At 42.7% G+C, this 12553-nt stretch overlaps 1 protein-coding gene across 4 annotated transcripts in view; it reads left to right on the top strand.

Annotated features, from left to right (window-relative positions):
* The window catches only part of LOC113811679 (proline dehydrogenase 1, mitochondrial), a 76301-nt gene extending 64007 nt beyond the window's left edge, over positions 1-12294 (top strand). For all 4 annotated transcript variants that reach the window (XM_070128397.1, XM_070128391.1, XM_070128404.1 and 1 more), the window contains 5 exons: positions 5971-6333; positions 6546-6788; positions 7084-7224; positions 7938-8082; positions 8325-12294. In XM_070128397.1, the coding sequence (XP_069984498.1) occupies positions 5971-6333; positions 6546-6788; positions 7084-7224; positions 7938-8082; positions 8325-8548 (1116 nt within the window). In that variant the 3' untranslated portion in view covers positions 8549-12294. The remainder of the gene's footprint in view (positions 1-5970; positions 6334-6545; positions 6789-7083; positions 7225-7937; positions 8083-8324) is intronic.
* The last annotated feature ends 259 nt before the right edge of the window (positions 12295-12553 follow it).

Genomic DNA, 12553 nt, shown 5'->3' on the forward strand with positions numbered 1-12553 from the left:
TCCTCCTCCTCCTCCTCTCTACTCTCCTCTCCTCCTCCTCTCTCTCCTCTACTCTACTCTACTCTACTCTACTCTCCTCTCTCCTCTCTCCTCTCGTATCTCCTCTCCTCTCTCCTCTCTTTTGCCTCGTCTTACCTTTGTCCACTTCATTGACGTTTGGCTTAATGTTCAATCACAAACAGGCATTCATTTTCTTTCTCTGTCTCTTTTTCTCTGCATCTCTGTCTCTTTCTGTTTGTACCTGGCTCTCTGTACCTCAGTCTGTCTCTTTCTTTTTGGCTCTCTATCTCTCAATCTCTTGTCTCTTTCTTTTTGACTCTGTCTCTCAATCTCTTTGTCGCTCTCTCACTGCTTCTCTGCCTCGGTCTCTCTCTCTTGTTTGTTTTTTGTATCTGCCTGTCTAGCTATCTGTCTTTCTGGGCCTTTCTCTCTCTTGATGTCTCTCTGCCTCCCTTTCCCAGTGTCTCTCTCTCTTTCTCAGTATTTTCCTCTTTGTCAGTCACTCCCCTCTCTCTCCTCTTCTTCTCCTTCTCCTTCTCCTTCTCCTTCTCCTTCTCCATCTCCTTCTTCTCCTTCCTTTCGCCTCCTCCTTCTCCTCCTCCTTCACCTTCTCCTTCTCCTTCTCCTTCTCCTTCTTCTCCTTCCTCCTTCTCCTTCTCCTTCTCCTTCTCCTTCTCCTTCTCCTTCTTCTCTTTCTCCTTCTCCTTCTCCTCATATCTCCTTCTCCGTCTCCTTCTTCTCCTTCTCCTTCTTCACCATCTCCTTCTCCTTCTTCTCCATCTCCTTCTCCTTCTTCTCCATCTCCTTCTCCTTCTCCTTCTTCTCCATCTCCTTCTCCTTCTTCTCCATCTCCTTCTCCCTTCTCCTTCTCCTTCTTCTCCATCTCCTTCTCCTTCTTCTCCATCTCCTTCTCCCTTCTCCTTCTTCTCCATCTCCTTCTCCTTCTTCTCCATCTCCTTCTCCTTCTTCTCCATCTCCTTCTCCCTTCTCCTTCTTCTCCATCTCCTTCTCCTTCTTCTCCATCTCCTTCTCCTTCTTCTCCTTCTCCTTCTTCTCCTTCTCCTTCTCCTTCTCCTCCTTCTCCTTCTCCTTCTCCTTCTCCTTCTCCTTCTCCTTCTTCTCCTTCTCCTTCTCCTCCTTCTCCTTCTCCTTCTCCTTCTCCTTCTCCCTCTCCTTCTTCTCCTTCTCCCTCTCCTTCTTCTCCTTCTCCCTCTCCTTCTTCTCCTTCTCCCTCTCCTTCTTCTCCTTCTCCCTCTCCTTCTTCTCCTTCTCCTTCTATTTCTTCTCCTTCTCCCTCTCCTTCTTCTCCTTCACCCTCTCCCTCTCCCTCTCCCTCTCCCTCCTCCCTCTCCTCTCCTTCTCCTTCTCCTTCCTCCTTCTCCCTCTCCCTCTTCCTCTCCCTCTCCCTCTCCCTCTCCCTCTCCCTCTCCCTCTCCTTCTCCTTCTCCTTCTCCTTCTCCTTCTCCTTCTCCTTCTCCTTCTCCTTCTCCTTCTCCTCCTTCTCCTTCCTCCTTCTCCTTCTCCTTCTCCTTCTCCTTCTCCTTCTTCTTCTCCTCCTCTCCCTCTCCCTCTCTCTCCCTCTCCTCTCTCTCTCCTCTCTCCTCTCCCTCCCCTCCCTCCTCTCACTCCTCTCCTCTCCTCAATCCTCTCCCTCCTCTCCTCTACCTCTACCTCTACCTCTCCTTCGCCCCCACTTTCTCCCTCTCCTTTTCCCCCACTTTCTCTCTCTCTCTCTCTCTCCCTCTCTGAACACAGACACACACTCTCCCTCTCCCCCAGTGATGTCTTTTCGCCCCAAATCCGCCTTTCCTTCCCTCGGTCGCCTCATAAGTCCGCCTTTAAACATCAACTCGCGCTCAGGTTCTCCCTCTCCCTTTCTCTCCCTCCTCCCTTTCTCTCCCTCCTTTCCTCCTCCCTCCTTCGCCCTCTCCCCTTCCCCTCCCTCTCCCCTCCCCTCCCCTTCGCCCTCTTCTCCCCATCCACCCTCCCTCCCCCTCCCTCCTTCCCTCTTCTCCCCTTCCACCCCTCCCCTCCCCCTCCCCTCCCCCTCATCCCGTTTCACGCCCACGCAGCACAACGTCCCCCCCGTCCCGCCCACGTCGCCCGCGAAGGCGTGGGCGGGAATGGACTCCGAGGCGATCGATGTCAGAGGCGGCGGTGCTGACGGAGGGAATTTCTCTCTCTGTTTCTCTGTTTCTCCTTTCTCTCTCTTTTCTTTTCCTTTTTATTTTCTGTTTTTTTCCGTTCTCTGTCTTTTTTTTTTTTTCCGTTTTCTGTTTCTCTTTTCTCTTTCTCTTTTCTTTTTCCTCTTTTTTTCTTTTCCTTTTATTTTCTTTTTTTCTCCTTTTTATTTTGTTTTTTCCGTTCTCTCTTTTTTCCCTTTTCCTATATTCCCCTTTTTCTTTTTTGTTTCTTCTTTCTCTTTCTCTTTTCTGGCTGTTTCCCTATTTTTTCTTCTTCTTTCCCTTTTCTCCTTTCTTTCTTTCCACTTTTCTCTTTATGGCCTTTTTCTTTTCTATTTTCTGTTTCTCTTTCACCTCCCTCTTTCTCGCTCTCCCTCTTCCTCTGTTTCGTTTCGTCTCGTTTCGAAATATCAGAAATTTTGGCTCTTTTTTGTATATAATACTGCGGGGATGTCTGGCGCTGGCTCATGGGCTAGATTTTATTTTCATGTAGAACTCGGGGTCGAGGCGAGTGTTGGTGTCGAGTGTTGGGGTCGAGTCTCGGGGGTCGAGGCGAGTCTCGGGGGTCGAGGCGAGTCTTGGGGTCGAGGCGAGTCTTGGGGTCGAGGCGAGTCTTGGGGTCGAGTCTCGGGGTCGAGGGGAGTCTCGGGGTCGAGGGGAGTCTCGGGGTCGAGGGGAGTCTCGGGGTCGAGGGGAGTCTCGGAGGTCGAGTCTCGGGGGGGTCGAGTCTCAGGGGGGTCGAGTCTCGGGGGGGTCGAGTCTCGGGGGGGTCGAGTCTCGGGGGGGTCGAGTCTCGGGGGGGTCGAGTCTCGGGGGGGTCGAGTCTCGGGGGGGTCGAGTGTTGGGGGTCGAGTGTTGGGGGTCGAGTCTCGGGGGTCGAGTGTTGGGGTCAAGAGTTGGGGTCGAGTGTTGGGGTCGAGTGTTGGGGGTCGAGTCTCGGGGGTTCGAGTCTCGGGGGTTCGAGTCTCGGGGGGTCGAGTCTCGGGGGGTCGAGTCTCGGGGGTCGAGTCTCGGGAGGTCGAGTCTCGGGGTCGAGTCTCGTCTTCGATTTGTGAGGATTCGGTGCGTGAGGATTGAGGCTTTATGGGGATTTGTGAGGATTTATTCGCGAGGATTTCTGCAAGTGTCTGAGAAATGAGGTTAATGTGAAATGATTTTTTCTTTCACACACGATACGGGACTCTGCATGTGAACGATACATGATTTTTCTTAGACATTTCCATTTCCATAAGACTGACCTGACGCTGGAAATCGCATTTTTTCTTAAGTCTGACATCGCACAGAAGAAATAATTGACATATTTACCTGTAAATCAATTTCAGACTGTAAATAAACAAAAAAAAAATCGGTATTTCTTGCATGCACGGTATTGGTTTCTCTTCATTTGTATTTTAATCGTTAGCATCGTCACGTGACCCCGCGCGGAGCATACACCGAATCGCCTTTTAACCATTGCATTATCTCTTAACGACGAGATCAAACGAGCCGGGATCCTGGCGCCACCGAAGACCTGCCGCTGAGGACCAAGATTCCGACGAGCGACCGGCGGAGGCAGATCATAAATCGTTGTGTAGGATTGAATCGGCCCCGTGAGAGAGGGAGAGAGGGAGAGGGGGAGAGGGAGAGGGAGAGGGAGGGGGAGGGGGGGGGGGAGGAGGGAGGAGGGAGGAGGGAGGAGGGAGGAGGGAGGAGGGAGGGGGAGGAGAGAGGAAGGGAGAGGGAGAGAGGAGGGAGAGGGAGGGGGAGGAGAGAGGAGGGGGGAAGGGAGGGGGAGGAGAGAGGAGGGAGAGGGAGGGGGAGGAGAGAGGAGGGAGAGGGAGGGGGAGGAGAGAGGAGGGATTGGGAGGGGAGAGGGAGACGGAGAGGGGGAGGGAGGAGGGGGAGGGAGGGGAGAGGGAGGGGAGGGAGAGAGGAGGGAGAGGGAGGGAGAGGGAAGGAGAGGAGGGAGAGGGAGGAGAGAGGAGGGGAGAGGGAGAGAGGAGGGGAGAGGGAGAGAGGAGAGGGAGAGGGAGAGAGGAGGGGAGGGGGAGGGAGGGAGACAGGAGGGAGAGGGAAAGGGAGGGGGAGGAGAGAGGAGGGAAAGGGAGGAGGAGGAGAGAGGACAGAGAGGGAGGGGGAGGAGAGAGGAGGGAAAGGGAGGGGGAGGAGAGAGGAGGGAAAGGGAGGGGGAGGAGAGAGGGAGGGAGAGGAGAGGGAGAGGGAGAGGGAGGGGAAGAGAGAGGAGGGAGAGGAAGGGGAGGAGAGGTGGAGGAGAGAGAGCGACTAGTGCCATTTAAGGTCGGGTGTGTTAACTGTGTTCATTTGGCGCTTATGAGCAGGTTACTTGAGAGAAATCCCGGGAATATGTTTTAATGTGGTGGTCTTCGGTCCTCCTCCTTGACTCGCTTTCTGAATCTTCAGTTTAACTCACGATTCCTTTTGGAAACTTCGGTGCTTCCGGCGGGCGAGTGTAAGGCAAATAGCTTTTTCTTGAAATAGATCACGTTATTTCGCAATGTCCCTCGTGCTTTCGTTATTTTCGGTCGTAGATTTATTGTGTAATGAACAGTCTAAGATTCTAAAGTATCTTAGATTGTAGGATGATTTTTACACATGTTTTATTTGGCAATATCCCTCTTACTTTCACGAGTGCCTTTTCTTCGCCGTCTTAGTGTTTATTGATTAATCTATTATATCGGTTCCTAAGTAGCTTATAGATTTTCGGATGATGTATCCATGCTATCGGTCATGATTCGGGAATACCAATCGATGCAGGATTAGCTTCACTTCCGCCGTGACACTGATGGGGGATTTCAGGCCGGTTGCTCGGTGACGCTCACGCAAAAGGCGTAATATTGTCTGTCAGCTTTAATGCGGCCTCCCTCCTGACTCTGAATGCTTGCCGTTAAGTCTGATGGATCCTACACCTGTTTTCACCACGGACAGGCCCACGCACACGGACTCTCACTCGCTCTCGCTCTCTGAACTCCGGTGTTCATATAGGTAAATTTGCGGATGGCATAGCCCGGCATGTTGCAAGATGAACGTCAATATATAATGTTATGGACAGACACAAATACAGTAAGTTACATGCAAAGATGAAAGAAAAACAAAACAAAATAAGAACTGAAAATGATTGAGGTTCCGAAGTTCTTGATAAAGTCGAAGCGTTACGTTCATGTTTCATAATTATTTCATTTCAGTTCTGTTCGGTTTGCGAAGTCTAGCTCCGCCCTGGCATTTTCTCTAGACCCGGGCGAAACTAGACAGATCTAGCTCTTGACTGTTTCATCTTTTTATAGTGTTACATCGCTGTCCCCATGTCCAAGTTCCTAAGCTATGGCAGTGCCAGAGAACTTTCCCAGACCTCTAAGTAAATCACCGTTAATGTGATGTAAATGAGTCGCAGCAAATTAGGGTTAGTAGGAGTTGGGAACAGTGTGGAGGTGGGTGTCCTTTGTTCTCCTTCTGGTGGGTGTTAGATGTACAGTTTCTTTGGAGGGGTTTAGTAATGTATTTGTTGTATAGGTTTTAGCTGTAGGCGGTTTTAATCCTGCGGTTGACGCCTTGTTTGCAATTTGCGAGGTAGAAGAAACTAAATGAAACATGAATAATTAATGCCTTAGAGTTGTTGTAGTTTAATTTGGTGTGTTCGGGACAGTTTCGTACATTTTTACGTACTATGTCTAGATTCAGAATATCCATTGCCGAAGGATTCATTTTATCACCACTGAAGTATACATTTTATAATTTATTTTTTATGTCTTACGGGCAAACGTAACCCGGTTTATTTCTTCCAAAATCCCAGATGCAACTCTCCGAGGTGATCGCCCGCACGCGACAGTACTTCCAGCAGGTGACGGGCAAGACCGGCCCCATCATCCATTCCGACGTCAACACGGACGTCTTCGAGAAACGATTCCGCGAAGAGAACATCCTGACCGACAACCTCGCCGTCAAGAAGTGGCTGGATAGCATGACCTACGACAAGAAGGGCCTGATCCATCTCTTCTCGTGGTCGGGCCTCATCGACACCAACATCCTGCTGGGCGACCTGTTCCGAGTGCCCAACCTCAACTCGGGTCAGATGGAGCCCCTCATCTCAGCTCTCACGAGGGAGGAGGAGGAGATGTTTAAGAATATGATGCGCAGACTGCACACCATTTTCCAGGTGGGTCGGCTGTATAATTCGGGTTTTATTTATGATAATCGGTTATAGATGTGTTTAAGACTCGCTTTTATTGATGATGGAGCGGTTATATAAGTGAAGACTTGTGTGGTTCTATATGTTTATTTTATGATGTATTAAGACGTTCCTGAAGACATGTTCTGACTTTATTATTTGATGTGTTAGCATGTTCTTAATGAATTGGTGAATTTCAGTATGCTCGCGAGCGTGATGTCCGAGTGATGGTGGACGCCGAGCAGACCTACTTCCAGCCAGCCATTTCCCGTCTTACTTTAGAAATGATGAAAAAGTACAATCAAGAGAAAGCCATTGTATTCAACACTTACCAATGCTACCTTAAGGAAACCTTCAATAATCTCTCCCTCGACCTTGAGCAAGCTTATCGTCAAAACTTTTACTTCGGAGCCAAGCTGGTGCGAGGGGCCTACATGGAGCAGGTGGGTGGAAGCAGCGCGGTTTTTGCTAGTTTAAATATATTTGATTATCGTAAAAAAGGGCTCGTTATGTATTTACAAAAAAGTTCTTGCAAATAGAGAAGTATTATGAATGATTATATAATACTTCATACTTAATTTATTGATAGTAATAAATATTTTGTAACCAAGGCAGTTGATTCCATCTAATTTAATGGTGACAATTAATGGTTAGCAATCAGGTCGATTCCATACAATTTCATGATGGCATTCATTTAGTAATCAATTCAGTTAATTCCACTGATTATTTTTCCCGCAGGAGCGCGCCCGAGCCGAGGAGCTTGGCTACGAAGACCCCATCAACCCTTCCTTCGACGCAACTACCGATATGTACCACCAGTGTCTCGAAGAGAGTCTGAGACGCATCAAAATGAACAAGAATGTTGGGGACTCTCACAAAGTAAGCTTTGAATCCCTTGTCTATTTTTTAGCTTGTGGGCTGCCAGGTTCATTGTATTTGCTTGCCCTGTTTTAATATTTAAGTTTTTGTTACGAGGGTAAGTATAGCATTGAGGGAGCTTTCTTAGATGCAAGAGAATTAAAGGCTTATGCTCCCACATAACCGTGTGAAGAGTAAAGATGAAAAGTTGTTCATTGGCACTTGTGTAGCATGTGATTTCATTCCTTTGTCAGTAAGCAATAAAATTAAACCAAAGAACTGTATACCAAGGTCAGTGGTTGAGAGTATATTCTGAGGAGGATGGCGAAAGGCATGGTTAAGGGTATTAATGGTGAAACTATTGAATTATTGTCAGTCATTGGAAATATAAAGACGTATTGATAAAAGAAATTGCCTTATCATTTATTTAGATAAACTATAATAACGTGACACTGTACACTGAATTTATTCAATGTTTAGACAAAGATAGCTCCAGAAATGCTTTGCTACTAAGGGATCAAATGTAAGGACTACCTAATTACATGTATTTCACCCCATTCCTTATTTAAAATAGATGGTCAGAGAGGCCAACATATTGACTTCTTGGTGTCTAAAGGCTTGTGAATTTATGTGTAAACAAAATTGATAAAACTTCAGAGAACAGCGCATGTACCTGGTGCCAGTGGATTGAAAGAAATGTCCTTGGAAATAATGATTATGTAATTCCATTACAGATTGCTATCATGGTGGCATCCCACAATGAAGACACGGTGCGCTATACTGTCCAGAAAATGGCAGAGTTTGGCATTCATCCACTCGACCGTGTCATCTGCTTCGGGCAGCTCCTTGGCATGTGCGATCATATCTCCTTGCCTCTTGGTAAGTAGGAGTGTAAACTTCATCTAGCAGTAAAGATTATTGTATAACTTCAGGTTTTTATGCAATGTACAGGCTATGTCGAATTTGCAGTAGCCGCTCAGTCATTTTTATAATTATTGGTTTGGGTGAGTCGGGCTGTTTCAATTATTTTAGTTCCATTACTCTGAATAATTATATATGATTGTCATATTATGTAGGTTAAGTTCAACTGCATACTTACAGGCGACCTTTTCCTTTCACAGGTCAGGCTGGATATTCTGTGTATAAATATGTTCCATATGGTCCAGTGAACGAAGTACTTCCATATTTGTCACGTCGAGCAACAGAAAACAGCTCAATATTGGTAAAGCTCCAGAAAGAAAAGTCACTCTTGCTTCAAGAAATGTGGAGACGCATTAAAAAGGGACACTTTGTTTATCATCCAAAGGGCAATTATATGCCAGTTGGTGCACAAGCATACAAGTGAAGTTGAGATGGGGAATGAAATACAGAGATACAAATTCACACAAAAATATATACATTTTACAGATAATTAGTGATGATGTACTTGATTTTGGAGAAAGGGATAAGTGAAAGATTACCTTTAAACAATAGTAGAGGAAATTTGGTTCCAGGAAGCATTCGCAGGAAATTCAAATGGGTAATCTCGAGTTACTGTACAGGTGTTCAGGTAGAGGATCATGTTTTTTTCGGAACGGGACTGCATTATTTTCTTTGGAATATATCCTTCCATATGCCAGATAACATTCCTCCTTGATGTGTCACTGTGCAACAGCGTGCTGGAAGTATGTAAGCTATGATGAAAAAAAAAAGTTTGCTCTTGTGTTGGGTGTCCAGATCTTTGGTTTAGCATATGAATTTTATTACTAGTTGTGCCAGTCTCACCTGTAAATGAATAAAGAGAGCTATGGCTTAAGATTTGCCACTAAGCATAACCCTGGTACTTAAAGCCTCTATCATGTACAGTATCTCTATGTATAACCTACTTTATAGTATGAGCAAAGACCTAATAGGGTGTATTGATATATATGGCGTATTGGGTTATAATTATTGTGTGTGATCCTTGGCTTGGTGGCTAAAGGGTCAAGCCATACTGCTGGATATGGGTCCAGGTTGTTGTGAATACAGTATTTATACCCGTACTACATATTAGGTTTTTTTGTTCCTCTTACTATGAATGCTAGGGGATTCATTTTCAATGAGCACAGTACTTATATTGAACTGTCTGTCGGAAGTTTTCACGTTTGGTCTTTTAGAGAGAAAAAAAAGTGGTGAAAGATTTAATTAATTATTTGTTACTTGTTTTTTATATACATACCATGTTATGAATGTGTATTATTTGATAATTATTTCAAAAGCGGTTGACATAACAAGTTTATTTGTTAATCTTAATTGTTTGTGATAAATTTGATTTACCATTTATAAATTTTCCCCTTTTGATGTCCTACTTATGTAGGTATACGATGGGGTTTAGAAACATTTAATTTCAAGCATTGATTAAATCCATATGTAACAAGGCTGTATGTAAGATAATTCACTCCTTGTCTATTTCTATTGTCATTTACAGGTTTGAATAAAAGATAAATTAATAGTAGAATCACAAGATTACGTGGAACAAATTATAATCTTTTGATTTTGAAATACATTAGATTCGTAAACATAATTTTCGAAAACAAATATTCGAACAGTAACAAAATTAGTTTTTTTCACACGACATCGAGGAGACAAAACTACAATGGCTGCTTGGTATGTTTATAGAAAATGACTGTTGCTAACATCACAAATGATCCTTCTAATTAATCAAATGCCAACCTGAATATTATAAACTTGTGTCCTTGAGCATATTGAATGTATCTCAATGAATTCTATGGCCTTTAATCACAACTGGCTTCCAGAGTTATGTATTATTTTGATAGATAAGACCCTTGTATATAAAAAACAATGTTGATTTGTTGTGATGAATAGAATCCATTACTTGCTATGGAGGTTTATTACTTTGTTAGATGAAATTGTAATGGACTTCAATGCTAGCTAATGTGGTTCTTGATATTCAATGGTTACTGTGCCAGCTTATGATAACTGGCTTCAAGTATAACTAGGTATAAATAGTTCTCTTGAAGGGTAAATGTTGTGTGGAAGTGTACAGTATATGCTGAAGTGAAGAAAGTGGAGAGCAATTTTCATTTCAGCGCGGCCGTCTTCGTCAAATTGCGTCTCATTTCATTTTGAGGAATTAATGTAGTTTTCACCATAGTGGTTTACCAAAGGGTATAATCAAGCACCATCAAAATTTTTATAACGTTTACTCAAACTTCTCTAATTTTTACCAAGTTATCTAAGCACTTGTTTTTTTTCTTTATATATATATATACACACTTGAAAAAAAACGGTTTAAATGGGAGACCAACATAGTATTATTAGTGGCTTCATATACAATTGTACATTAATAAGAGCATGATAGGCAACAAATAGATAAAAAAAATATTCTACTGTAAAACCAACAGTGAAAGATATATTTTCAATTTAGGTACAAAAAACGAAATAGTCTGTAGTATCTTTGGCAATGAAGTTATTGAAAAACTATTACTACTCTCTCTCTGCATTTTCGATCAGCAGGTACTGTTTGAAGTCGTCTAGAATATTAAGATTAATTACCTATATGAGCATGTCAAGTTTTGGAGCATGTTGGCATTGCTAGATAGTGCTTGCAGTGATAAATCTATCATTTGCAAAGCTTCCTCTTATTACTGTGTATAAACATGTATGTCCATGAGAAAATGAATAATACAAGATATACAATAAAATGTGTAGACTATACACTATACATTGCTGCATTAGTTGACTTCTATCTAGAATAATTTCGCATTGTGCTTAGTCAGTAAATATGTGGCTATAAAAGAAGAATGAATTATGTTTATCAATACAATTACAAGTGAAAGTATGGTAACTTATTCATTGATTACACTTGATCTGCAGTTTGCTTATATGTAAAACTATTACCTGTACCACTTACAGCACAAGTTACACCTGTTGTTCAGGATACATTTTAGATTATATAGAGACAATATATTATTTGATATAAAATTTCTGTGTTATTGTACCAGGTCTGGATGAGTTTTGGTGGACTGTGGCACAGATAATAGATGCTTTAGGTGCCTTTGTTGATAATAGTGCATAAATGTTGTAAGTAAATGAGATGTATATAGTAATGTGTTTGAAAAGCAGATTTATCCTAAATAATGGTTCTGTGAGAAAGTAAAAAAAAAAAAATCACCGATGTACTAGTGTTGTAAAAGAATTTGGGAGTAAATGTCATGCCAAAACTGTACCTTTTCCAGTGTGTAACTGAAATGAGTGGTAAATTTTTTAGGAAAGTGGTGCATCAGACAAAAAAAAAAAGGTTCCAAAAGAGATTATTTAACTTGTGAATCCAGTCCAGTCAGTCTGTATGTTGACTGGCAGAGGTGCAGTTGCTGACACAGACATGGCCATAACCGCCGTGCCGTTTATGTCGAGTGATTATAAAAGGTAGACGAAATAAGGAGTTCGGAGCATTGTTTCGACACCAGCAGCCCAGTGTCAGAAGGATTAAGAGTTTAGACTAATTAGAGAATAGGAAGGAATATTTTCCCCTCTGCGAGAGTAAGTTCTTAGGAAGGACATTTTAAAGCAGGTTAATTTGGCAGTTGTCACCACCACCTTGTGTTGATCTGTAAAATTCGTTTGTCAGACTCATTTGTGTCAATTTACAAGATCCTTTAAATGATGGATTGGATATGTATGATTGCAGTTTTCATTTAGGCTTTTTATCGAGACAAATAAATATACACGTCTCAACAGCGGCAGTAAGGTTATCGCTTGTGAGAATAATTAACACTTTACTACAAGGAGCAATAATGGTAATGAACAATGAAAATAGGTAAAAAAAAGTAATTTAATATTATTTCTTATTATCATTATTATTGTTTTTTATAATGATGATAATTTGTGTTTATTTGTGCAAATATCTGTGTACATGTTTTGACTCATTGTCAAAGATTCTGTAACTGCTTCATGTCTTTTCTTCGTCAAAGATCATGAAGAATATAAATATTCCATATTTATTCATATAAATTTCATATGCTTGTGGCTATGTAAACAGGGGAGATTTGCTGGTGTCTAACTGTTCTTTCTGTATATAATATATGTTACGTCAATAAAATTCGAAGCGGTTTTGTTCTTTTCCTTTTGAAAGTCCTTATTTACAAACACTCGTATTTAAAGAAGTGCGTGACTATGGGATAAAATTACATGCTAAATTTCTATTACTTAAAAATAATCAAGATACCAAACTACAATTTAAGTTGGCTTTTAAGAGTAACTGTACCATAACTGTTCATGCTCTGCTGTTGAACAATCTTTTTCCGCATATAATTGTTTTTTATTTATTATCTTTACAATATACTAATAATGCTATTAGGGATATTTTAAG

This window comes from Penaeus vannamei, chromosome 2 (assembly GCF_042767895.1).
Source record: "Penaeus vannamei isolate JL-2024 chromosome 2, ASM4276789v1, whole genome shotgun sequence".
Taxonomy (NCBI): domain Eukaryota; kingdom Metazoa; phylum Arthropoda; class Malacostraca; order Decapoda; family Penaeidae; genus Penaeus; species Penaeus vannamei.